Below are 27,839 nucleotides of genomic sequence, written 5' to 3'. Positions count from 1 at the left end.
ATTGTGTTGTGATTCTATTGCACCAAATAGGACAGAGGGGAGATACCTTGTGCATATCTAGTGAAACTAGGGCACAGAGGGGAGATACCTTGTGCATATCTAGTGAAACTAGGGCACAGAGGGGAGATACCTTGTGCATATCTAGTGAAACTTAAAAAAAAAAAAAAAAAAAAACAAGTTTCTACACTTATGAGCTAGTACATTGTAAACGTAATTTATATGAATACATTATTCACATAATTCTTAACTTTTCTTACCATTATTTCGAATCGATTCAATTATCGCGACATCCCCCCCCCCCCTCAAAAGTCGTTGGGGTGCGTGCTCGCAAGAGAGTGCCATATAACCGCCAGGGATGTGTAGTTAAGAGAAACGCCAAATCCGGATAAGGAGGACGAGGATGTTTGACAAATCACAAATACAAGAATTAAATATGTTTGTCTTGATGTATGCAGACGACATGGTTATTTTTTCCGAAAGTGCTAATGATTTGCAGAGCATGCTGGATACACTTTTTACCTATACCACAAAGTGGGATCTTTCAGTGAATGTAGAAAAAACAAAAATAGTTATTTTCAGAAATGGGAGTAAAATTAGCAGTAATGAAAGGTGGCATCTGAATGGGGAGCCTATAGAAATTGTTGATAAATTCACATACCTGGGTGTTTTAATGAATTACAATGGAAAATTTAGCACCACACAAAAGCAATTGGCCAGCCAGGGCAGAAAAGCAATGTTTTCCTTGAAATCTAAAGTCAGCCAAATGTATTTAAACACAGAAACAATGTTATCCTTGATACATATGTTGCAAGTATACTTAATTACAGTTGTGAAGTTTGGGGTAGCCATAGTACAAAAGATGTTGAAAAAGTGCACTTGGAATATTTGAAGTCTGTACTGGGTGTCAGGAAAAATACAAATAATGCTATGGCGTATGTAGAAACAGGCAGACTGCCCATGAACATTGTTCGCTGGTTTAGAATTTTTAAATTTTGGTTTAAATTATTACAAAGTGAAAATTGTATTTTGAAAACATGTTACAAAAGTTTACGTGAAGAAGCAGACAAGGGTGGAAATCGTGTGATTAATTGGGCTATCCATATAAAAAACAAACTATTTGATATAGGTTTGGGTCATATTTGCTGTAACCACGATAATGGCGTATATTGTAATACTTATTTCCCAATAATTAAGCAAAGAATTTCTGATATTTTTGTGCAGAGTATTGTTGAACAAATCAACTCCTCACCAAGATGTAAAATTTATATGTACATTTATGACTATTTTTCATTGCAGTTTTACTTGATGAAGGCTATACCACATGTTTATAAAAAACATATTAGTAGAATTAGAATGTCTTCGCATAATCTTGCCATTGAGAGTGGACGTCATTTTAATGTAGCAAGAAATAACCGCTATTGTAAACTTTGTAATTTAGATATTGAGGATGAATTTCATTTCATTTTAAAATGCCCTTACTTTATTGAATTGCGCAGGAAATATATCAAGAAGTATTATTGGAAAAACCCATCTGTTTTTAAACTTATACAATTATTAAGTGTAAAAAATTTCAAAGAGTTGTGTAATTTGGGGAAATATCTTTACTGTGCCTTTAATTTACGTAATGATTTACTTATGTAGCATTCTCTGTCTATAAATTCACATCAGTATTGTGTAACATACCATATAATGTCATGCCATGCCATACTATACAATTGTTAACTTGTTTATTATTTTTGTAAACATGTATGCCATAAGACGTATGTCTTCAGCAATAAAGAATAATAATATTCAAATCACATCTATTTAAAAATGCTGCTAGTCAGAGACTGCGTGGCCTTTTGTTCCTCTTTACAAGAGCTTTCCATATCGTCAATGTAGTCTGTAAATTAACGTTAATTATACTGGATTAAACCTATCATAATTCCATAATAAGATCGTTTAATTGTAGGGCGAAAAGTACGAAATCATTAATTCAAGCAATCTGTGTATATCATGTATATTGCAAGGTTAAAGTATATATCGCCAGGTAATTAAGTGAATGAAAAATTGATGCATTGATTTCATTAATCACAAATGTAAAAGCAAATGCAAGGTTAAAATATTCAGTGAAAAACTCTTTACATGGTCAGGTCAAGTCTTCAAGAATCTACAAGGCGTTGTAATTTGTTCAGAATTCCAAATCAATTGGAAGAATTGCAATTGTTTTAATTTAATATTTTCATAAGTGAAACACCACAGACCATAGAAAAGCCTAGTTTGTCTTTGTCGGTTGGGGAATGTCGCTGCTTGAATTAAGAGCACCTGTCATTTGTATAAAAGGTCTTTCTTTTGTCAGGTCTATCAAACAGATAACATGCGGAAGTCTTTTCACGTTTTGTTTTGTCTTGGTCTTTTAATAACCGCCAACACAGCATCGAGCAGGTCTAGAGGTAGGTACTCTTATATCAATATTTATTTATTTATCCATCTATTTGTTTATTTATATGTTTTGCATTTTAGAATTAATCATATTTTATTTGCAATTCAAATATTTCTGTATATATATTCTTGATTCAGAATTTCGTAATACACATATAATACAAAATCACTGTGACACGATTTCACCTTCATGTGTATGTCACTGTGACACGATTTCACCTTCATATGTATGTTTGCTCCTTGTCATAATATTTGCAAATGCATGTACATATTTTTCAGTTGCATTTTTTTTTTCATCTAGTGAGAGTTTAACAACTTCATAATTCATTGTCGACTACTGTATCTAAACTAACAATTGTTACTACTTAATATAAAGTAGGGAAGTTTCACTGTACCTACACTAACAATTGTTACTACTTAATATGATTTAGGGAAGTTTCACTGTATCTAAACTAACAATTGTTACTACTATAATATAAAGTAGGGAAGTCTCACGAAAACACACAGCTGTGGAGTTGCTGTTTCACCAAAACAAAAAAGTTGTTGAATTTTTTTTCGAATAGAAAATTTGCTATCGTAGAACTTGTAGTGAAAATAATCAAATGGACACTGTTATTTCCAGGAGTTGTGGAATGTACCATAGACAAAACATGGTTTCGGATAGCACGAATTCTTCTGCACGTGCGCATCACCCAGCGTCCCTTAAAATTTCACGGTAGGTTGCAGAAATTAATTTTGGAAAATATATTTCAAACTATAACGTGGATGATTAATGTTATACGCTGTCAGATAAATTTGTTTTTCGTCATCTAAAAAACCACACTAAGAGGGTTGAACTGTATGTTCTAGTACTTGTGCATGTATATCCTTAAAAAACAAACAAACCACTGCTGGCTACCGATCAAAAAAAATAATGTATATGTAAATGAATTATGATCATCCATGCATTCTAAAATGGCTATTTGCTGTACTTCATTCTTTTATATGATAGAGGTATATTACAATGGCTTAGATGAACTGAATTGAAAATTTTGTAGAATTACATTTTCAAATGCTTCAGCTGTTCCGTAGAACTTAATTTCATATGTATTAACCATCATTAGAAATCCCATACTTGAATCCTGCTCCACAGATAACAAGATATGTAATCCTGTCTTTATTTTTTGTGTGAACTCTTTTGTGGACAGCTGTGGATTGGAGATGGGGAAAGATTCGGTACGATACTGTCCTAAAAAAGCTTTATTAATGACTTGTTAACCTAAACGAATTCCGTGTTTAACACATAGGTAATGTCTTATCTATTTATAGCGTCACTTAAAACGATAATTTCAAACAACATCTGTATAATTATTCTGGATTTAGAATTTTAATTTGCAAAGAATAAGGTCAAAATGTAGATGATAAGGAAACATTTAGGTCATAGCATACCCGAGATTTTGGACGCATCGAATAAAGTAACACTTTGCTGCATGTGTTTAAGTGGTATTTCCTATTATTTGATCGAACAAAAATATAGATCTCTCATTAATACATGGAATGCACCGATAAAAAGACGTTTGAATTAAAGGATTTCAAATTTTGGGTAATACTTAATATATTTAATAGAAATATTTAATATGTTAAAAATTAAAAATGTTTAATTTCAAGTAAAGATTGTGAATAATGCAAGAATAAAGGTGGTTTCATAGGTTGTGGTAAATATGGACTTTTAGCAATGATATGTAAGGGATACAAGACGAAGATGGTCCATTATGTCAGATATGGGACTGGCACGAGCCGCGTAGCGGCGAGTGATCAGTCCCGTATCTGACACTAATAGACCATCGGAATCTTGTATCTTACTTAAAACATTGTTCTATCTAAAACAGTATTTCTCATAATATTGGCCTGCTCTTAATAATACTGGACTATGTTCAATACAGTATGAAAAATAAAGTACATGTACTGTCAAGACAAAGAACTGACGTCACCACAATGTTTTAATAAAACTTATAAATCATAACAATTTTTCTGGGTATCCTATGTCCTTTAAATGTATTATCAGGTACCTATACAATTACCCTATCCATTTGTCAGGACATTTATTCAGCATGCAAGGAGACGCAGGTACAAAAGTAGGTAAAGGTGAACAGGGCTCCCCTCCTTGCGGGGTAAAGTGTCAAAAGCACTTACTGTTGATAATGGTGTGTAGTGGGGTCTCGTATTTCAACATCATGGTCAGTAATAAAGTCAAATCAACAAATTCAAAATAATCACCAACAAAAAGATGTGACTTGAAAGAAGTGAAGGATTGTGGGACAGATATACTTCAGTCATTTCCCCGATGATAGGAGATTCAGTATTACATGCAATTCTATTGTGCAATATGCTGATAACATGACATTCTTTTGCAGAATATGCTGCCAAGATAACATCATCATTTAGGAGGGGATGTCCAGTGTTGGATTGCCCAAACGTTCGCTATGTACCACGTATATGTAGGATACCCACTGTTTTCAAGTTTGGGGGTCGGACGTGCCGGGGGTGTCATGTAAATATGTGCACTCATCCATCATTACCTTCACTCCTCAGGTCAAGGACATCTCCTAATGAATACCATGACCTCTTCAAAGGATACAGGGTCACTCGATAACAGAACGTATCATCTAGTGTTTAAATCATCTATTTAAACTAATGGGTCAAGGGCAAATGTTCAGTTGATGATGTCAATGACTAAGATAGAAGACAAATGACCTTGGCCCTGGGGTATCACGCAGTGGTCACATGAATAGAGGTTAAGAGAGGAAAGATCGATATGGAAAGTGAAAACAGACCCCACCCCCGATCGCAAGACGCTATTGCGTCAGGTTATGACACTGAAGATGTAGGCCACAAAAACTCAGCATAATTATAAGTTGATCATTTTATTTGTTATAAGTTTGGTATCCTATTGTAATAATAGTTCATTGTTACATTTCATAATTTTCAATCGAAGTCTGTATAGTATGTTCATATGCACTTTGTATAATTATTGCATTTAAAATGTCTCCTCGTGAATGAAATGAAGAATGATATAAAGTTATTTTGTTTTAAGCTTCATTCGAGAATTTTACATTCACATAGAAACGTCACCATCTGTAGGTGAACTACGTAGGGCACGCAGGGACGTAGCAGCGTGCGAGATTTACCTTAAATTTGAAAAATCCGCCACTCGTTTAAGCAACATAAAATATGGGTGCACTAGAGCACAAGTAAAACTGTTGAAAGTGGTCATTAAATAAGGCATCTTAATACTCTCCCTAACTGACACTAATTGGAGTATAAATGGCACTCCAAAGTTCTGATGACATTAAATGATCATAACTGAAGTGCGCCTTTGCAATATTGTGACAGTACCTCTTTATAAATAGCTATCCTCTTGCAATGTAGTGGCGGATCTATAGGGAAGATTATGGGATTGCCCCTTCCCCTGGTTGAATATCTTTAACAAAAAAGGCAATTTTTTGCTATTTTGAAGTCTTTATCCCCCCCCCCCTTCAACCACTTTCCCCTTTTGTGTGGAAAAGGTACTAACTTGGGTCATAACCCCACCCCTGTAAAAAATATTCTGGTTGAAAAGGAAGTCTTCCATTATATTGATGTTTTATTCATCCTTAGAGTTCTATCTAAATCAAACTGGCTTTTTCTAGTCCAGAAACCATCCATCTGCAAAATTTACATTATATGTCTCTCAATATTGTACCCGTATCTTTTATTCAGCGACAACAATGTATGTTACACTTAGTGTAGGTTAGTTTTAACGTCCATAGAGAATTTCTCAATCCCTTCAGTTTTTAGCCCCCCCCCCCCCCCCCCCCCCCCCTCTTTAACTGTTGCATTACAGTGGGGCCGAATGACAACAGTTTTTCTTAATCAAATGAAGACAAATATTTTTATGCACAGGGTATAATACTGATTATTGCAGTGGGTTGAAAAATGGGCTAGAACATGGCAAATTAAGCACTTCTAGAACATTGCACTTCTACTGAAGGAATAGAACCTGTCACAAAAACTGATTCCTGAAAATTGTTTGTGATAGGTCCCTTCCCAGATTTTTTTTTCACTCAAATTGACATCACCAGCTATAGGTGAAGTATCACAAATTCAGTGGCGGATTTAAGGGGGGGGGGGGTGCCAGACAGTTTTCAAATTTAAGGTAAATCATGGTATCTTGTTTAGAAAAATGTACTAAACAATAAAAGAAGCAATGATTTCTTCCACTCCCGGAGTTTACTCAGGTGACCTAAAAATTCTAAATTCCATAACTCCACAACAACAAAGCTGAAAAATTTGAAAATCAAAAGGGGTCTTTCTCTGTCTAATCAAAGTATTATGTATAAAATTTATGAAAATCTTTCAAAGGAAACTAAAGTTATCATGTGCCATAAAAAAAGCTGACAGATGGACAGACAGATTACTATGGGCAACCTGTGGCCTTAAAATACTGTCTTATGATCTGACACAGAGATGCCCAATCTGATTAAAATGAAATCCTTTGATCCGCTCACATAGATCACTACATTAAGGTAGCGATCTACATGAGCGGAACAAAGGACGTGATTTAATCAGATTGGGTTTGTAGAACCCTCATGTTACATGTACATGAATATAATTATTAGTGTTGAAAAATCGGAAAAATTTCATAATCGGTCATAATCAGAAGAACTGTTTCGATCAATGATCGATATAATTGGTATTCACATGTAGTTAATAAATGTTTATTGTTTTTGGGGTTATTTCTATTTAGTTTTATGGATATGTGCAGCATACACACTAGCTGGTGTCACCGAATTCCCACTTTTCAATGTGGAGTTCACTCCGACTCTCCCCCGCACATGTCTCGATATAAAAGGGGGATAAACAGTCAGATGAATCTCTGATTAGATATCAATTAGCGTACAAGTGACAATCAATTATGAAAAATAGAATCGATCATCGGAATCGAAGAGCCAAAAACGATCGACAATCGATTGTCGGTGACAATCGTTTCATCACTAATAATTACAAGTACAAATATATTTAAATAAGACTTTTAATTCACATAATTATATTATCATCCTATGTCTATCAACTAAGTTTCTAAATTGATACTTATACCTAAAGATTTTAACATATACCTGAACATTACACTTTGTTCCATGTCAAAATTTTTCATACATTCAATGACTGGTTTTAAATGCACATCATCAGAGTCTAAACATTGGCTGTCATATTCAATATGTACAGAACTAAGAATGGCTTGTCCTTCTCCAACACAACACTTCACAATGGCAGCAGGTGCCCCTTTAATTCCAGAGAAAGAACACAAAACTTGTACACCGTGTTCCTCGTGGGATAAATTAGAGGTATTCCTCTGTTGATTTTCCTGACTTGAATTAACTGAGTGAATTAATGTATCAGATCTGGCCAGTTCCATGAAGTATGTCTGCTCCTGAGTTTCACTGTTATCTTTGTGATATCCATCCCTGATTTTTATGGTCTCAAAACTCCCCTTTGGGTGAGGATGAAAGAACCCTCCACCATTGACAAACATATCAAATTGTCCCATCTCAACTCTGTTCTGTGTATCGGGACATGTGACTTTGTCAGTCAATATGATTGGTTGAGGAATGTGGCAAGATAAAGTTACTGATCTAGATCCAAAGTCCGAGTTGTACTTGTAAGGTCCATATACAGGCCCAATTTTTCCTCCTGGAAAACAAAAATAATTAAGACATCTTTATGTTAACGTAGTTCCACACTCCTGTGACGTCATAAGATTTTGCAAAGTCAATGATTTAATGACAGGAACATAAATTTTGTTGGAGCCTTTTTCTATAGTTATTGTAAAAAAAATCTTGTTAGCCATAAAATATTTCAAAAGTCTTAGTTATATTTGAAAAGTCAGTGATATGTTTCAAAATATTGAATCCAAGGACAATAACTCTGTTTTCATTAAATTATTAATCAAGTTCATTATGCGATAGATCAATCTAATTAAAATTAGATCTTTGATCCGCTCATGCAATCCCTACACAAAGTGTAGCGATTGCATGAGCGGATCAAAGATCTAATTTTAATTAGATCTTTGATCCGCTCATGCAATCGCTACACAAAGTGTAGCGATTGCATGAGCGGATCAAAGATCTAATTTTAATTAGATTGGCGATAGATTTCCTTTATTTTTGACAAACATTTTACCAAGGTGATAAGGAATCATTATCTGTGTCTTTTCATGAAATTACATAAAATTTTAATCCTGAGTGATTTTGAATAGCTCAACTGTATGGTGCCAGACTTCGTTTTTTTATGGGGGTATACATACTCTGGAAGCTATAGATTTGAAATTATTAAGGAAAGGTATGGATTTAATGTCACACCATAAATAACTATAAAAGATGTACATCTACTAATATAAACAGAAAAAATGATATGTAAACCATGCAATAAGGAAAATGCGTCCACATTTGTTTGTTTTTTAACATTTTAGAGAATAACGCTAATTCAATAATTTTGCACATATCATTCTAAAACTTGATGAACATATTGAAAATGACATGTGTTTTAGTTATTGACATGTTTCCCAATAAATAAATACAATTCAAAAAATATTTTGTTGTTTTTATTTTAAAATAACAACAAATAACTGTTTCCAATGAATTTCATAAAAATCTACATAGGGGTACACGACTTCAGTAGTGTCTGTAATGAAAATGAATATAGAAATCCTTAACTGCTTTGCCTTTTTTCATTACTCTGAATGTTAATTTATTGATTCCAAACAAAAAAATGCTACCTAAACCCCAAAACCCACCTTAACATGCTGATATATAATCGATCATGATGAATTGTGAGACTGATTTTTTGGAGCCAACAAAATCCTCTGAAACTAGAGATTGTTTTTAAGAAAAATAAATGTCTCCCCAGCTCCCCAAATTGGAAGTACTCAAAATTAAACCTCCTCCCTTCAATGTATTGCATGGTATGGAGGAGAAAGCATGAGCAGGAACATAGACAATGTGAATAAGTCACATTGGAGAAGTGTTCACAAACTATTTTACACCCTCCACCCCTTAGATCCACCATAACTTTTAGAAAAATAATTGGATCCTCCTGTCCCGACAATATGCACATCTACAAATGCCAATGAAGCATTGTACAAAGTTTCATATCTATCCAATAAGCCATACAGGAGGAGAAGTGTTCACAAGCTATTTCACATCCTCCATCCCTCTTAGATCCACTATAACTTTTAGGAAAATATTTGGATCCTCCTGTCCTGACAATATGCACATCTACAAATGGTAATGAAGCATTGTACAAAGTTTCAAGTCTATCCAATAAGCCATATAGGAGGAGAAGCGTTCACAAGATTTTGTGACAGACAGACTGACGGAAAAGAGGAGAGACATAAATATATATCACATGTTACTTATTAGGGTCATGATCTGTATTTCATAACCAATTTCATACTCAATATAATTCTATCTTTCATTAAAAATGTGAATTAATTCAGATGGCATTTTGACTCATGTCTATATTTTTTTCATAAGTACAAATACATGTAATTCTAGAAAAGTCAAAAGTGTCAACATAAAAATCAGATTTTGTGAAAAGGGCATAAATACACTATAATTGATGTTTAATCATAAACATTTAATTTTATAAAAGTTACAGTGTTTATTACACGAATCCATTGAATACACTACACACCGACACCATTATTTCCACAATGCCAACACAAGGAACTGATTTAAACTTATAAATTGTATTAAAAGTAAATAGCACTATGCAGTATTAAGTACTATACCTGGGTAGAATTTCAGATGCCTATCTCCACAGACTTCCAGGGGTCCGCCTTTGTCAAACTCAATATAGCTGCAGGCAAAATATGCCCCTGAGCATATCCCCAAGTATGAGCCTCCTCTCTGTACAAACTCTTGAATCTTGTTCATACCTTCTGGTCCCAGAGCTTTGATGAGTCCAAGGTCATATCCACCCCCAATAACATACAGAGCTGCTGAATCTCGCCACGCACCTGTCATAAAGAACCAAATTCTTCACATTAAAGGGGCATGGACACGATTTGAGCTGAAAATTTTAAAATTTTATTTTTCCATTTTTAATGCTTAGAATACTTAAGTAAAGTACATGTATTTCTATTGGTCAGCAAAAATTTGTTAATGTCAGTTGTCAAGATACATGGGTGATACAGAGTTCACAATTCTTTATTATGTAAACAGGCTGGTGCCACACTTCTGTTTACATAGGTTAGATATACAAGTAAATGTTTCGTTTAAAGCAGATTTTTTTTCAAATTCACAAGTTAATTCTGAACACAATTAAACAGTTTCTAGTGTTTGGCATATCTCATTTTGTTTGAAACATGTTATTTTCTATTAAACAATCTATAAGTAAATAAAAACATGGCATGGGCCTTGTTTACATAACAAAAAATTGCAAGTGCTGTATCTCATTTATAACCCAACAATTGATATTAAAATTTTGGTTGACCATTAGAAATACTGTATTTAAGCATTGCAAACAATAAATATGGAAAAACAAAATTTGAAGATTTTCAGTTCAAGTTGTGTCCATGTTATTCATCAAATAACCAAATTCTTCACACTAACATTGTCAGATAGTTCACAAGTACAACAAATGGTTTGTGGTTTGACAGAAGCATTTTTCATGAACCAGGAATCAACATGAACAAATATACGTCGCTGGTTCGACCCCGGGCTGGGGCGAAAATTTTCAGTACCTAGTTGTGATTATTTAGTGCTTTATATAGTAATTAATTAATTGATTATCACATGTATCGTTTAGATCCTAGGGGTAAATGTAAGGTTGGGTGTTATAATTGTTTGTTTGTGCTTTATATATATATATATATATACACACATGTATATACCTATTTGTCTGTTGGACAAGTCACCCAAGAAATAAATATCATTTCTAAAAATACATGAAGGTATGAACTGTGACACTTCACGCCAGCGTACTCCATGAAAAGTCTGCTTTCATTAAGCACTGTAGTTCACACCCTCATTTCTGTTGTCCATCTGTTAAAATAGATGTACTATATCTATCTAGTATTTATACATAGTTTACAACTGCAGCATGTTCATGATTCATTGATTGTATCTTGTTTAACGTCCCTCTCAAGAATTTTTCACTCACATGGAGACATCACCAATACTCACGAGGGGCTTCAAATTTAGGCCTATGCTCGACGCTTACGGATATTGAGCAGTTAGGGTTCTTTAGTGTGTCACACCTACTGTGACACGGGACATCCGTTTTTGAAGTTATCTCTGTGGACCCGTGACATTCACACCTGATGCCGAACGTTTGGCAATTGAACTGTCACTACCTGTTTTAACGTCTTATGTCTGTCACGGCTGAAATTCAAACCCTGACTTCCCATATGCCGGGCAAACGCTATACCTCTAGACCACTGCGGCGGTTACATGTTCATGAGGAAATGGCTATCATTACAATTTGTATATATATACATGTATATATATCTAAGGCAAAAATGTAATGGAGTCAAATCTGTGCCTCTGTTGAGGATCTGGCACAACAGTCCAGTAAAGCATTAATCCACTAGTCAGAGCTAGAGGAAGGCCATGTAAGCTAACATTACCACAAATAATACTACTTGTATGATTGAATTCTCAGCTTTACAACAAATATAATATATAATTCCATTGGTTAATTTATATTTATTTTCCATCAATTTTCCTTTGAGGTTTCAAATATAGCTGATATCTATATTTTCATTCAATAGGTTTCAAAAGGGAATCAGCCATTATGACGATGTAGTATTGCCTCCTTAAAACATGTAGGACATTTAGTACATGTGTGTCTATTTCTCTTACTAAAGTTCTCTTTGACATTCATTGCTTGTCGACATTGCCAGCTTTATTAGATGATAATTATTTTGGGGGGGGATTTTGAACCCAAAATATAAGATCCTTTTCACCATTCTCTACCCAGAGTTCCATGTGCTACTCCCACTATACCTCTGTCAACAGTTAATTTACAGAAATCTTGTAAAAGTTTCTAATATCTAACATTTATGTTTTGAACTAAATATTTGATCATCTTATGAAATGCTTTTCGTGCAAGTATATTGATGCTTATTGTAAATTGTTTAAAATCACTGTTTTCTGATCCTAAATTTGGAACTACATGTACTACGTAATATGCGTATGAATGTAGGATATACACATGGTGAAGATGGAATCAAGAGCAAGAAAGGCTGTATAAAATACGATAAAACTTGTGAAATAAGAGATAAACAGCTAAATGGTAAAAATGTACTTATCAAAGTGCCATTGGGCCATGAAAAGAGCCTGATGTATCACCTGTTGCCAGAACTTTTAAAGAGAAAAGAAACAATAAATATTGATTATGTTAATAATCAGAGTTTATTCCCAAAACACAACTTCTTTCGTAATTTCCCAGATAAGTTGAGTACCTAATAAGATATTGAATATCCCACAGGGACCCCCCCCCCCCCCCCCCCCCCCCCCCACCCTATATAGAATCACGTGATGTTACTGACCAATAAGATCAGTTTACAATCTTGGATGTTTCAGCAGTTGTGTTTATATACAGTGTTTATTTTCATATTTTAAACTTATTTTTCTTACACTGTTTAACTTTCGTTTATTGGACTTATATGGGACTTTGTTTAATTGATACTGGATTGCATACAAATGTGAATTTAATGTGGTGACTGGATTCCTAGTGTGAGGATAGTAGATATACATGTATGAAATCTGATACGATGACCATGATGTTTTACCTTTGATAAACTACATTTGACTTTTAGTTGGTATTTAAGCCTAAATATTTAAGTTTCTTGGAGAAACAATCGTCATAACACTATGCCGCGAGGTGCAAGAAGATACACACTGAGAGGTGATGATGTTCGTTCTCATCGTAGTGCAGACAATTCAGAACAAAACAGGACGAGTGGACAAGGCTCAACGTTAGATATGACGAATCCGCTGAATTGGACAGTGGCAGAACTCAGAGATAAATTACAAGATCTGGGAATTTTGGTGCCTAAAACTTTCAGTGATACGGCATTACGACAGTTGTATCAGGAAAATGTCAACAAAAATCCTAATCATGTGACAGACCCTCAGCAAATTTCTCGGGAAGATGCTTGAGACTTGGGCGGATGTGATGTCGTGCCATCTAATATCTCTGGAGAACCACCACTTCTGGGCGGAAGTAGCGTGCACAATGTCAACAACAATGCCGACAGCGACAATCGAGAGCTTTTATCGACATTACAGTTGATGGCAAAGTTCTGCACTGCTCTCCAACAAACTGTAAACACACTGCTAGAGAAAGATAAGAATTCAGAAGAGAACCCGCTGAGAAAATTTGTGAATAATATGGGAATTGGTGCAACGACAACTTTGTATCCGGATAGCCATGCTCAAAACACAGGTACGCAAAATACAATTAATGCAGGAGTCTCATCAAAAGACATAGAGCACATAGACCTAGTAAATCCTGAAATCAGAAAAAAGATTTTAAGAGGTGACGACATCAATTTGTGTGCGCTACTAATACCTGCTTACGAAATGCAATTACCAAGTGACAAGACGGACAAACAAGACAAACGTCTTTCAAGGAATCTCAGCATTAGCGAATTTGTAACTGCATTTGGGTGCTATAAGCGCATTATGTGTGGACCAAATGCCTACCCCTGGAGACAGGAGGAACTAGACGGATACCTGGCCCATATCATTGAAGTGCACAATGTGTGGCCCTCAAATTTTTTTTGAGTACCACAAACTTTTTTCAGCAAAGTGTGCAATAGCACTAAAGCAGCACGGAATGCTCATTAACTGGAGCAAAGGAGATGACAAACTTCTAAAACGAGTAGTATCAGGTACTGAAGTAAGCAAATGCGAATCCTGCAGATATGTGCATAGAGGCAAGAACAGAAGAGCACAAAGACAAAATGGCGAAGAATTCCAGAAATCAAAGTCATAAAGATCGTTATGACAGACAAATTACCTATGTAGATGGCCAACCTGTATGTAACAATTTTAATTATAATAGATGTGCATTACCATACTGTAAAAGAGCCCATGTGTGTGCAACTTGTTTCTCTTCTGGTCATGGAAAAAACAAATGTCCAAGGCAAGAGACAGAAAAATCGGCAACATCTGAGACCAGCAAACCCAAGAAACAGAAACAAAGTATGTGACTACCTTTAAAAAACCAGTCCAAAGCAACTACTCCCATCAATATTGAAAGACTTAAATATGAATTACAAAACCATCCATCCAGACAATTTGTAAATTACTTAAATCATGGTCTACAGTTGGGATTTGACATATTTTTCGGTGATGATTTCCATATGGATAACTCCTTTGAATGTAAAAATTTAAATCTGCAACAGAGGATCCAACAACAGTGGATGAACTTTTAACCAAAGAAGTACAAAAGGTTTTGTCGAAGGTCCTTTTGACAGCTTAGAATTCCCAACATACAGAGTAAGTCCACTGGGTCTGGCAACAGGCAAATACTCTGGAAAAAAGCGGTTGATCTTGGACTTATCTTCTCCTCATCAAAAGGAAGATGTGGACAGTGTTAATGACTTGATAGATAGAGAAAAGTGTTCGCTTAAGTATGTAAAAATCAACGATGCCATCAAGAAGATCAAAGAGTTTGGAAGAAACGCAATTCTTTGTAAAACTGATATAAGTGATGCCTTCAAACTCATTCCAGTGACACCAGACCAATGGCATTTATTATGTGTTAAATGGCGAAATAAATATTATTATTTTGTCCGCTTACCATTTGGCAGCAGAAGTTCACCAAAGATTTTTGACCATTTGTCAAAAGCAATAGTATGGATTGCTCACAACAATTATGGAATTTCCAATATATTCCATTTATTAGATGACTTTTTGACTATAGACAATCCTGGATATATTGGTGAAAGGACCATGGCAATAATTTGGACACTATTCAAAAGGCTTAATATTCCCCTTTCATTAAAGAAGACAGAAGGACCAACAAATTGCTTGGAATATTTGGGAATCATCTTGGATACAGAAAGAATGGAGGCCAGACTTCCCCTTGAAAAGCTCGAAAGAATAAGAACCTTTATCACAGACTTCTTGAAAAAGTCAGCAGTAACAAAAAGGCAATTACTAAAGTTATTTGGCCATTTCAACTTTGCAGCCAAAGTTATAAGACCAGGTAGAGCCTTTACCTCTGACCTCATAGCATTATCCACAACGGAAGAAAAGTTACAGCATTATGTCAAGTTCTCGAAACAGAGTAAAGATCTGCACATGTGGTTAGTTTTCTTGGAGAAATGGAATAGTGTTTCAGTCTTCTATGAAACTACCCTAACAAGTAATGCAGATATGGAACTCTACACAGATGCTTCTTCATCATTGGGATTTGGAGGTTACTTTCAAGGCAGATGGTTTTCCGAGTCCTGGCCGCAGGAGTTATCCACAGTGTTGAAACAGCCCATTTCGATAGCTTTTCGAGAGCTATACCCAATTCTCATTTCTGCCATATTATGGGGGAAAATGTGGTCAAAGAAAAGAATTTTATTTCATTGTGACAATGCTGCAGTGGTAGAAATTATCAACAAAAGAAGGTCCTCAGACCTGCCCATTTCTAGTTTGATGAGAACCTTGTGTTATAGAGCTGCACTACATAATTTTGATATATACAGTGAACATGTGCCTGGGAAAAACAATATAATTGCTGACTCTCTTTCTCGATTACAGTTGAAGCGATTCCGAGCAGCCGCGCCACAGGCAGAGGAAAAGGCAACTCCAGTTCCACCAATCTCACTTGTAATGTGGAACTTCAGCAAGTAGTAGACAATTTGTGGCAAAACGCAATAACTTCCAATACAAGACATGTATATCAGCAAGGTTTTAATGCCTACAAACATTTTTTTAGCACTATATAATGTTCAATTTGATGACAGTTTTCCTCCAATTTCTCAGGATATTTTGATTTACTTTGTAGCACATTGTCAAAACACTTATCTCTAAAATACTCCACTATAAGATTGTATTTATGTGGCATAAGATTTGCATACATAGAAAAGGGAATACCTAACCCATTTAAATCAAAATGTCAATCTATGGATCGATTAAGCATGATTTTGAATGGCATTAGAAAAGTTCAATCAGATACTTGTACATCAAAAACAAAATTGCCAATCACATATCCAATATTAGAAAGCATGTGTTTAGCTTTAAGAAGAGGTGCTTTTGACAAACACACAAATGTTTTATTAGAAGCAATGTATGTCACAGCTTTTTATGGGTTTTTTAGATGTGGAGAATTGACAATTCAGAATTATTTTGACCCTGAATACCATTTGACTTGTGGAGACATTTTGGTAGAGAAAAGTTGTGTAAGAATATTTCTAAAATGATCAAAAACAGATCGTTTTCACAAAGGTACTACAGTTGTATTATATATGAATGAAACTAATATTTGTCCTGTTAAGTCATTGTGCCTGTACATGCAAATTAGGAATTTTTCGAATGCATTGCCCAAACAGCCATTTTTTGTTACAAACTGTAATTTGCCAGTAACTAGGACATACATGTATTTGAAAAACATTCTTGAAAGAATTGGATATGATTCTAGCAAATATAATGGACATTCCCTTAGAATAGGGGTGCAACATCAGCAGCATCAGCAAGAATGGAAGATCACTTAATAAAAACTTTGGGAAGGTGGTCATCTGACCGTTATAGACGATATATCCGAACTTCAGAGGATGTGGTTAAAGATGCTCAATGTAGTTTGGCTACTCATACTACCCTTAACAAAATGTAAATATCATTTGTAGAACATAGAATTGTAACCATTGTTTAGTCTAGTAGATTCCTGAATTATTTCCATAGATATAATTCTAACAAGTAACGTAGATGGACTCTCTAGTGTATGTGAAATAGTGTTTTGTGTTCCTATCTGTCAGTACCTGTAAACTGCATAGTAACGGTAGTTTCGGAAGCATATAGTACCTCAAGCAAATGAACTTCTTTGCAACACTATATATCAATATATACTTGGGGCTTATACAGCTGTTACTCACCTGCATATTTGGCATATTACTTCATGGTATGTTTACCATTTGACTTCTCCCAAGCATGGGATAATGTACATTTATCATTCAGTATCCTTTCAGAGTACTCCTGTTATGATAATTATCAATCGCATCCTGGGCAAGCATTGCTCTACTCAGGTAGGATACTCTGCTCCTTACACAGGTGCTAGTGGACATAGGTCATATAGGCAAGCATTCCTTGTCTTCAACCTTCATGTATCAGGTGCTAGTGAGCATGTTTCATGCTAGTGAACATAGCTCATATAGGCAAGCATTCCTTGCCCTCAGCCTTCATGTATCAGGTGCTAGTGAGCATGTTTCATGCTAGTGGACATAGCTCATATTGGCAAGCATTCCTTGCCCTCAGCCTTCATGTATCAGGTGCTAGTGAGCATGTTTCATGCTAGTGAACATAGCTCATATTGGCAAGCATTCCTTGCCCTCAGCCTTCATGTATCAGGTGCTAGTGAGCATGTTTCATGCTAGTGGACATAGCTCATATTAGCAAGCATTCCTTGCCCTCAGCCTTCATGTATCAGGTGCTAGTGAGCATGTTTCATATAGGCAAGTTTCACTTGCTCTCAGCCTGTAGTTTATCCAATTCCACAGAGTAATTTCTATCTTGTCTCAGTCATAACTTGAGTCTTCTTTTTTCGGTGCTGCTGATAAATACTGTGTATATATTACCTAGCTGCATGAGCCCTAAAGGCAAAATTTTAAGTATTAGATTAATAAAGATGAAATTCAAGATTCTTTCTGTTGTTTTTTGGGTAATAAATGACTGTTTGTATCATGTGATTATATTGTCACATGATTCCAAGCGTTGATAGAGGTGCAAGTGAAGCTTGCGCAACATGCCCTCTGCCCTCTGATGAAAGAATGCCTTTTCACATCATGGTCACACAAATAAGGTACTAAAGTTATGATTAAAAGATTTGTTAATCAAGGATTATACATGGATAATACAGATGTTATCATATCAATTACGAAAACCTCATTCATTTAAAAGAAAAAAGACCCGACTCACCTTTTATAGTTTCTTCTGGAGATATAAACTGAATAGAATGAATATGGAGATTTACATAGCGCTTTAACTGTGACATCAAGACTGTGTTGTTTTTCTCTAGAGCTCCTAATCCTTTATACACATATATAGCTCTGTTAGCAGTCCCAGCCATTCTTTCAACTTACGGAGCCTAAAATAAAGAGGAAAATTGTGTTATACTGATTCATTGAAACAATGAATACTATGCAGTATACAGCTTTCTTTTCACTCTAGTTTTATCTTTTGCTCTTTTCACTGCAGCTCAATCTGCAATAACCGGATGAAAGGCAACAATTTTTAATTTGTTGGTTTACAGATCCACCAATTTGATATTTTCGATTATTGAAAAATTTGAAAAAAGGATTTTTATTCCCACTCCCAACAAAAATCAAATAAAAACTTTGAGATATCTGTCATAAAGTATGATAAAACAATAATTGTAATATACATGTATGTGCTTATCCTGAGTGATACTACAAAGCATATTAAAAAGTGAATGTGCTGAAATGTTTAATGTTTTTGTATTAGTTTTCTTGTTTTTATTTTTGATAACCTTTGGATCAAATAAGCTATAGGTTTCATCCATTTTGTACTCGAGACTTATTTCATAAAAATTGATGTAATAGCAAGGACAGTGAGCCAGCGTACAGCACTGGTTCGTACTGCGAGCTCCAATTACTAAAGCGCGCCAAATAATCCGAGCTAAATCTAAACATGAAAAGTCTTTTGACACCAATCCCAGAAGTCCCTTGTCAAAAATGGTGGAGATTTCACAAAGTCACACCTTGGACTATGATTGTAAACTTACATCGATTATCATCCTAATCTTGTGATCTCCTAGCTCGAAAATTCAGTGCACCATTAAGCGAAATGTTTATGCAAACCACGATGACACACCCCACAATCACCACCCCAATAACCAACCATGCCACATTCTATTTACAACTGAAAAATCATTTATTAATTCTACCTATGCAGTGATTTTTCTACAGTTTTAACAAGGGTCCTGTGGCTTTCAAATTGGGAAAAACTGTCGACATTTCAGTCAAATTAGGAAAAATCAATTTTATCGTATATAAGTTTTAAAATCATATCAAACATTATATTATCTTTATTTTACACATCTAATTTTCTTTAACCTTTTAAAATTTTCAACTATTCTATCCAAATCATCATTCCCATAACACTTTGTTAAGTCTTATGTACATACATGTATATAATTCACATCAAATGTTTATTTTTTTCAAATGTTTTTCGTTCATTAATCTATTATTGGGGAAAATGCAAGCTAAATTGGGGAAAAATTGGCAATTTTTAGGAGGGGAAAGGGCCAAAATTCGAACCCAAAATGGGCCTAAAAAAATCACTGCTATGTGAATAAATCTTAATATATTCTTACAACAACAGTGGAGAGGGGCTCAAATATGTTGCAATTTATTCAATAATTATATGCAAATGCTGAAATATTTCATCACTGTTATAACTAGGATTATGTACAATTTTATAAATATTGTTCTAATTTTCTGTTCTTAAACATGCCATTGCTACAAAGGGATTGTTATATGAATTTCTTTTTTAAAAAATTAGGTAGGTGCGCATGGAGGGGTGCAGAGGGGGGAGGGGGCAAGCATGTATGTGCAACAGTGTTGAATTTATCAATTTATTTAAAATTATCATTATCTTGAAATGCGTTTTATGTTCAAAGGCAGTACCTTTACAAACAGTTTTACAAACTTGAAAGGTTTGAAACAAGACATGGGCATTTTTATCACACAATTAGTGACTTGGAAAGATTGAGAGTAGAAATAAGGAAAGCAGAGGCATTCGAGAGCATACAGTTCAGAACATTTCGTGTGTCAAAGATTAAGCAAGTCACAGTGAAGGCAACAGTAAAAAAATGTATATGTTTATAAATATTTTAATCACATCCATGTATGATATGTTTTAATGATTTAATATAACACCCTGGGAGAAAACTAAAATGGGCAGTTTCTGCTGCCTAATTTCATTCATGAACTGAGCATTTGGCAAATAGATAGCGTTACAAAATATGTACATACATGTAGCTGCACTCGCTCTAATGGTAGCACCGTCAACATATTTCATTGCTAGATACAATCTATAAATCAAGTCAGAGACCAGAAAAGAAATGGGGTCATCCTAAGTCAAGGAAATTCTCTATGCGATTTATTATGTTGACATGCAACTTATTTATATCGACATGCAACTTATTTATATTGAAATGCAACTTATTTAAATTGATATATTGTCTGCTTCACACAGTGTTTCTAATCTACGTCATGACAATGCTTGATGTTGTTTTACGTGAAATTATGGCAATGAACAAGTTGAAAATAATTTTTTAATGATAATTGATAACTCTTTAAGACAGGATACTTTACAAAGGGCAAAGCCCTCTCAGGGTCATTTGGTCTGTGTGAGCAGAGCTCTCCCTAAAGGTAACACGTATATACATGTTTATAAGGAAAAAATAGAAAACTACTAATGAAAAATTAAATATACCTAATATAGAACTTGAAAATTTTTATCCAAATGGCATCGATTCTAATACAGGTATGTGGACATATATTTCTCTATTTTGAATCTCATGTATCCAAGTTCACGTCGTTCTGAGATGTTACATAAAATCCGTAAAAACATGTAAATCTTATTTTCTTAATCATAATCACGGTAAATCACTCCTCGATTAACACGATTGTACAGGTATGGTCTTCTGTGTTTGTGAATTTGCTTAACACAGACGCTGAATATGACGTCACAATGCACTGTTTACATCAATTGCTTTATGTTTCCCGCATTCAATGAATAGGTGGATTAAAAAGTTAGGATGCTTTGATAGAACTCTGTCCTTACACGTTAAGTGCTAACTTGGGATACTTTTGTCTTGTTATTGATATAGATTCTAATGCTAATAGGTTTTGCTTCGCCCTCAAAAATGGTCACGCCGTAAGACATATTACTACATATTGGACTTTGAATCAGGAAAATATAGAACTAATGCTTCAAATTAATCAGGTTGGGAACACTTCCCCTATAGCGAGATATTCTCGCTAAAATGCGGCTATCCCTCTTTAGCGAGAAGGAAACATTACCATAAACAGGTGTTTTGGTGTCTTTTTTGAAAATAATGGCAAACTCTGTGCAATACTGAATAAGTGAGACACACACTCAACATGATTCAAATTGTTTCTATAAAATTGACAACACAGTCAAGAACTTTCATATCAACGTTGCTGCATAAGAGGGTGGGAGTCTTAAATTCGATGCACATCGCAAGTGCTTTTGTCTTGATTGATATATTAATTTGCAGAAGTATCAAATATTTTGGCACTTTTTCTTCTTTTCACCTGAAACACAAAGAGATGTACTCCACGAGTGGTTTTTTTCCGATTGTACAGGATATATTTACTCTCGCTAGAGAGGGATAATCGCATTTTCGCGAGAATATCTCGCTGTAGGGGAAGTGTTTTCAACCTGTTGATTCAGACCGGTAATGGAGATGATTTTATATAGGCGACCTCACTGCAACTTATTTGAATATTGCTATGCAACTTTTTTTAAAGTCAGCATGCATTGATTTCGAATAAATAAGTTGCATATTAACATAAATAAATAATGTAAGTTACATGTTAACATAAATAAGTTGCATTAGTCGCAAGCATTCATATTTTGATTCTGGAAAACGTGTAAATGCCGGAGTCGGTTTATACTTCGACCGACGTTTCGACTCAGATGTGCCTGGTTGTCTATTGCGTAAATCCAGGCACCAAATCCGGCATTTACACATTTTCCAGAATCAAAATATGAATGCTTGCGACGAGAAGTCGATGAAGGCTATGCATCTCAACTTCTCTAAAAGGTAGGGAACACTTTCCCTATAGTGAGATATTCTCGCTAAAATGCGATTATTCCTCTTTAGCGAGAGACTCTGAGAGTAAACATTACCATAAACAGGTGATTTGGCATCTTTTAATATTGAAAATAATGGCAAATCCCATGCAACGCTGAATAAGTGCAACACATACTCAACATGACGCGAATTGTTTCTATGAAATTGACAACACAGTCAAGAAATTGCATATCAAAGTTGCTGCGTAAGAGAGAAGCAGTCTGAAATCCAATACACATTGTGAGTGTTTTTGTTTTTATTAATATATTTGCAGAAGTAACAGACATTCTAGCACATTTTCTTCTTTTCACGTGAAACACGAAGCGTTGTACTCCACGGGTGTTTAACCTTAGGTGGTTTCTGCACGCAGGTCCATTTGGTCCTCTATATGCAGCTCTTCTTCTAATCTTTTTTGTGCCATCGTTCTTCCGGTGTAGTTGTATTCAGCTGTGTAATCAAAAAACATTTCTTGGTTCTCCCAGAATTTGTCAAGTCTATTTTCGAATTTATGCACTTTCTTTGATGTGATTACATTTGTGGGTAAAGAGTTCCAGATGTCCACAACTCTGTTTGTGAAGCTGAATTTACGGAGGTCTAGTCTACTTCTTTGTTTCTTTATTTTCATTGAATTTCCTCTAGTTATATCATTATAGCTTAGTTCAAACATTCCTGATGTTACTCTCTTGTCATAAATTCCATTTAGTATCTTGATTGTTTCAATCATGTCCCCTCTCATACGACGAAATTTTAGTGTTGGCAACTTTAACCTTTTTAATCTCTCTTCATAATTTAAGTTTTCATCTGGGGTAACATTTTTGTCACTCTTTTCTGTACATTTTCAACTGCCTCAATGTCTTTTTTCTTGTACGGTGACCAGACGCTACTTGCGTATTCCAAACGTGGACGTACCAAGAAGTTTGCTAATATTTCTGCTTTGTCAAGGTCACTACTTGCTATAAACACATTTCCATCTACTTGTTTGTCATGTAATTCTGATACTCCACTTTTAGACTTCCTTTTAGAGTTTACAAATTTCCAAAAGTTCTTTCTGTTTGTCTTTGCTGATTCAGCTACTTGTTTTTCCTTCTCCTTCCTTTCCTTGCGGGTAAGTTTTTTAACTTTATTTCTAGCTTTGCAATACTCTCGGTACTTTTCTTTACTTTTATCCTCCATATATTTTCCCCATAGTCTATGCTTCCTTTTAGTACTATGTATTGCTTCCTTACTAAGTGGATAAGTTCCTTTTGAGTTTCTTGGTCTACTTTTCTCTATTCCTTTGTTTAGTCTGTTCATAAATCTCTCTAACATACTGATAGTGTCTAAGTCCTTAAACTCAGCTTCCCAGTCAATATCTAATTCATTTCTAAGTCCTTAAACTCAGCTTCCCAGTCAATATCTAATTCATTTCTAAGTGCATCATAGTCACCCTTGTAGTAATTCAACCTTTCAACGTTTGACGAGTCATAACTGAAATAGCATTTGTATTCGAACTCCAATACACAGTGATCACTGGATCCTAAGGGATTCGTATACTCAATGTTCGTAATGTTGTTTGCATCATTAACCACTATCAAGTCCAACAGTGAGGGCTCATGGTCAATCCTACATCTGGTGTTCTTGTCAACAACTTGCTGGAGATAATTATCTCTTAAACATTCTAGAAATTCACCTCTTAAACGATCGTTGGAGGACCAAGAATTCCAGTTTATATTTGGAAAATTGAAGTCTCCTGTAATAACAATGTGTGTGTACTTCAAGTCACTTCAAACAATGACTTGTGCATACTCTCATCAGCTGACGGACTCTTGTATATGCAACCAAATAATAGTTTATCATTCCCTTTAAGATTCAATTTAATCCATACACTTTCCTTAAAGTTATTATCAATGTCAATTTCCACTGCATTGAGATCTTTTCTACCGTAAACAAGTATCCCTCTTCGTGCATTTCCTGGAAAATTACCAGGGAAAAGTTCATAATAAGTAAGTTCAAATTCAGCTTTACTCGGAGTATATCGCAAGTTTTTAGGCATCACTTCAGTAATTGCTATAATGTCAGATAGTGGTTCACTTAAAATCCTCTTTTTCAGCTCATCGATCTTGTTTAAAAAACTGTCTGCATTTGTGTATATACACGATAAACTTTGTGATTTAAAATCTGTCTTCCCACAACTAGAACTTTTGAACGAACTATTTACATTACTTTCTCCATTTGGTTTACAACTTTCAGAGCTTTCTCTTTTTAGATGCATACTTTCACGATCCTTCTGGCCCACGGCGGGCCTCTTACTATGTACTTGACTTTCCCCGATTTGTCTTTATCATTCAGAGCTTTAGCTTCACTAAGCTTCTTTCTATTCATGTCTCTTTCTGACTTCGACATATCGTAAGTTACACTCAGGCATTTATACTCACTATCGTCGTCCGCATCTTTCAACTTCGACATATTTCTCATAATATATTGTCTGTCCTTTGCTTCTTCTAGGGATACCTTCACTGGTCTAGGTTTAATTGGTTCGCCAGAGTTATTTTCTATTAGCTTTTCCCCATATCTTATAACATTCATAACTTTGTCGGGGTCTGCTTCAATAAAGTTCAATAGCCCAGTTACGATTGCCATATCATCTTCCTTTCTATCAGCAGCTTCTTCTGAGTTAGATTCTTTCATACCATGTATGATAATATTCCTTTCCCTTGTGGCACTGTCTCTAAGCTCCGATACTTTCCTGTTCAAAGATTCCTCGATGTCATTGTCTATAGCATCTTTACCCTCAGTCTGAACAGAGCTCGTAATGACCTTTTCAATCATAGATTCTACTTGTTTGACACTTGGTTTGGTATCTATCTCCTTTTCAAGTTTCGAGACTCGAGATTCTATGAGCTTGAAGAAAGCGGAGCATCGGGCTTCTATTTCATGGTCAAATCTAAGATTTTTCATAACCTTATCCTCACAATATGGGCAAAACCAATGTAAAGTTGGATTACTGAAGCTAACATATTCTTCATATATTCTTTGTGGGTGATTTTCAGACATTCTATGCAGTAGTATTTCTGGCAATATTCGCATTGAATTAACTTGTCATTCCCTTTGTTAAAGTCTTTACTACATACTTCACATCTCCAACTTTCATTACCTTTCTTCTGTGCTTTGGCTTTAGAGACCGAACTAGACCTCGTCTTTGTGCCGTCTTGTTCCTTAACATTCGACATCGTAAACAAGTAAAATGGCGAACTAGAGATACTTCACCAATTTTTTTTCTTCAAATTACGCAGAGTTTAGAGTTAATTCAGACCAATAACTAGGGTAATTTTCCTCGGTTGTACAGGATATATTTACTCTCGCTAGAAAGGGATAATCGCGTTTTAGCGAGAATATCTCGCTATGGGGGGAGTGTTCCCAACCTACTAAAGAGAATATAGTCAGTGTTATCTTAAACTTCGCTTTTACCAGTTTATGGGGCAGAAGTATGCCACCATAACTTACATATAGTGATATACCAATGGGGTTTAGTGTTTTCGTTTACTCAATTACTGTAGCTGGCTCTAACCTCCGTAACGGTTGTATCATAAAACATTTTAGAGGTCCATATTATGTTGATGTTTACCAACATGCAGCAAGTTCGTGATCGAGGTCATACAACAACGTCACAGAATTCACTTACAAGGAAATGAAAATTATCGTTACTGCAAACGTTTTTTAGACGTAGCACATCATGGTTTTTTAAACGTTTAATAAATACAAACTGTTGCCAGTGCCTGAGAATGCATATCATTTACCCTGATGAAATCTACCATGTGCTAAATTACCACTACCAGTAATGATTATGAATACGGTGAAGTAGCCATGAAAGAAAATAGTGCTGATAATGATTCTTGCTATGTGGAGAGGAATACCGAAATGGAAAGATTGGCACACCATGAAAATGGAGAAAAAAATATTAAATTGGATGATTTTATTTCCAACACTAAATTTGGGTGTCTTCATCTTCGAATGTTACTCACTACTGGAGGGGCATACTTCGCCGTGTGTGCAGAATTAGTGGTGTTCGTTTTTCTGAGTCACCCAGTAAAAAAAGAATGGAGCCTGGATAAGTTCATTTTCCCCCTGTTACCCCTGGGGGGTGGCATTGGAGGCATCGTAGGGGAGTGCACGTTTGGAATTATCAGTGACAAGTATGGCAGAAAATGGCCATTCGCTGCTGCCGTTTCCATTGTCGCTCTGTTTGGAATAGCCTCAGCATTTGCACAATCATTCCTAGTCCTTGTTGTCTTGCGTAGTTGTGTGTCTATTGGTAATGGGGCAGTTTCATCAATTGTCTTTGCTTACCTACTTGGTATGTTATATACATGTACTTACAAGTATGTTGTTTGTTTATTAACAATTACATCTAATGTTCATCAATCTAATGACATAATTGTAATAATATATATCATTAAACACTTATGTATTCTGTGATTTTTTAAGGCCCATTTTTGGTCTGAATTTCGGCCCTTTCCCCTCCTAAAAATTGCCAATTTTTTCCCAATTTAGCTTGCATTTTTCTCAATAATAAAATTATGAAAGAAAAACGTATTTTAAAAAAATAAACATTCGATGTGAATTATATACATAAGACTTTACAAAGAGTTATGGGAATGATGATTTGGATAGAATAGTTGAAAATTTTAGAAGGTTAAAGAAAATTAGATGTGTAAAATAAAGATAATATATTATGTTTGATATGATTTTAAAACTTATTTATGATAAAATTGATTTTCCCAATTTGTCTGAAATGTTGACCATTTTTCCTAATTCGAAAGCCACAGGACCCTTGTAAAAAAAATGTAGAAAAATCACTGGTATTGGGTGTCCCAGGGTTTTTTTAAGGTTTTGATTTCAAGGGCAAATGCTTGAAATTGGGAAAACGTTAATCATACAAAGCAGGGCTCGAAATTAACATATACCTGTCAGTCTGTGACTGGTTAAAAGTCTGGCGGACTGACTGACATTTGTTTTAGTCAGTCCGATGGGACTGGATAATTTTCTAAAGCATATACTTATGAAATTTTATACACGCATTTGACATGCTTCGATCTGTAGATATCAGACGAATCTGATTCGTAAATATAAATCCCACGTTTAAGTGTTACAATATTGTCTGAGACATATTGAGTTAAATTTCATTTTAATAACATTAACGAAATTAAATATGTTTAATTATTTCTGGAAAACTCTGTTGGACTGGTAAATTTTCTGCGGACTGGTTGAAATTATACCCCATCAGTCCTGCTGGACTGGTGACATGAAAAGTTAGCTTCAAGCCCTCCAAAGAAGTAGGGTGAAAACTAATCCAGAGT

The 27,839-nt window shown here is 35.0% G+C and overlaps 2 protein-coding genes and 1 long non-coding RNA gene across 13 annotated transcripts in view; 2 read left to right on the top strand and 1 right to left on the bottom strand.

Annotated features, from left to right (window-relative positions):
• Nucleotides 1-2,322: 2,322 nt before the first annotated feature.
• LOC125646055 (uncharacterized) lies at nt 2,323-5,493 on the top strand. The gene is made up of 3 exons (XR_007359561.2): nt 2,323-2,432; nt 3,044-3,136; nt 4,815-5,493. It is a non-coding gene; the product is annotated as an uncharacterized LOC125646055 (long non-coding RNA).
• A 1,960-nt stretch (nt 5,494-7,453) lies between these two features.
• Nucleotides 7,454-26,164, bottom strand: LOC125646045 (uncharacterized). Of its 11 annotated transcripts, none has more exons than XM_048872162.2 (4): nt 26,051-26,164; nt 18,576-18,744; nt 10,229-10,456; nt 7,454-8,130 (listed from the first exon to the last, which is right to left on the bottom strand). In XM_048872162.2, exons 2-4 carry the CDS (start codon nt 18,724-18,726, stop codon nt 7,511-7,513), a joined length of 999 nt encoding a protein of 332 aa, XP_048728119.1. In that variant the 5' UTR covers nt 18,727-18,744; nt 26,051-26,164; the 3' UTR covers nt 7,454-7,510. The 11 variants fall into 11 exon arrangements, with proteins under 11 accessions (XP_048728119.1, XP_048728118.1, XP_048728122.1 ...); XM_048872161.2 differs by having other exon boundaries at nt 25,987-26,146; XM_048872165.2 differs by having other exon boundaries at nt 26,035-26,143.
• Nucleotides 26,165-26,229: 65 nt separating this feature from the next.
• Nucleotides 26,230-27,839, top strand: part of LOC125646040 (synaptic vesicle 2-related protein-like) — a 31,534-nt gene continuing 29,924 nt past the window's right edge. Inside the window, exon 1 of the mRNA XM_048872155.2 lies at nt 26,230-26,836. Coding sequence (XP_048728112.1) covers nt 26,347-26,836 — 490 coding nt within the window. The 5' untranslated portion in view covers nt 26,230-26,346. The remainder of the gene's footprint in view (nt 26,837-27,839) is intronic.

Source organism: Ostrea edulis, chromosome 6 (genome assembly GCF_947568905.1).
Source record: "Ostrea edulis chromosome 6, xbOstEdul1.1, whole genome shotgun sequence".
NCBI lineage: Eukaryota > Metazoa > Mollusca > Bivalvia > Ostreida > Ostreidae > Ostrea > Ostrea edulis.
The sequence above is the reverse complement of the archived record's forward strand: the minus strand, read 5'-3'. Positions and strand labels throughout refer to the sequence as shown.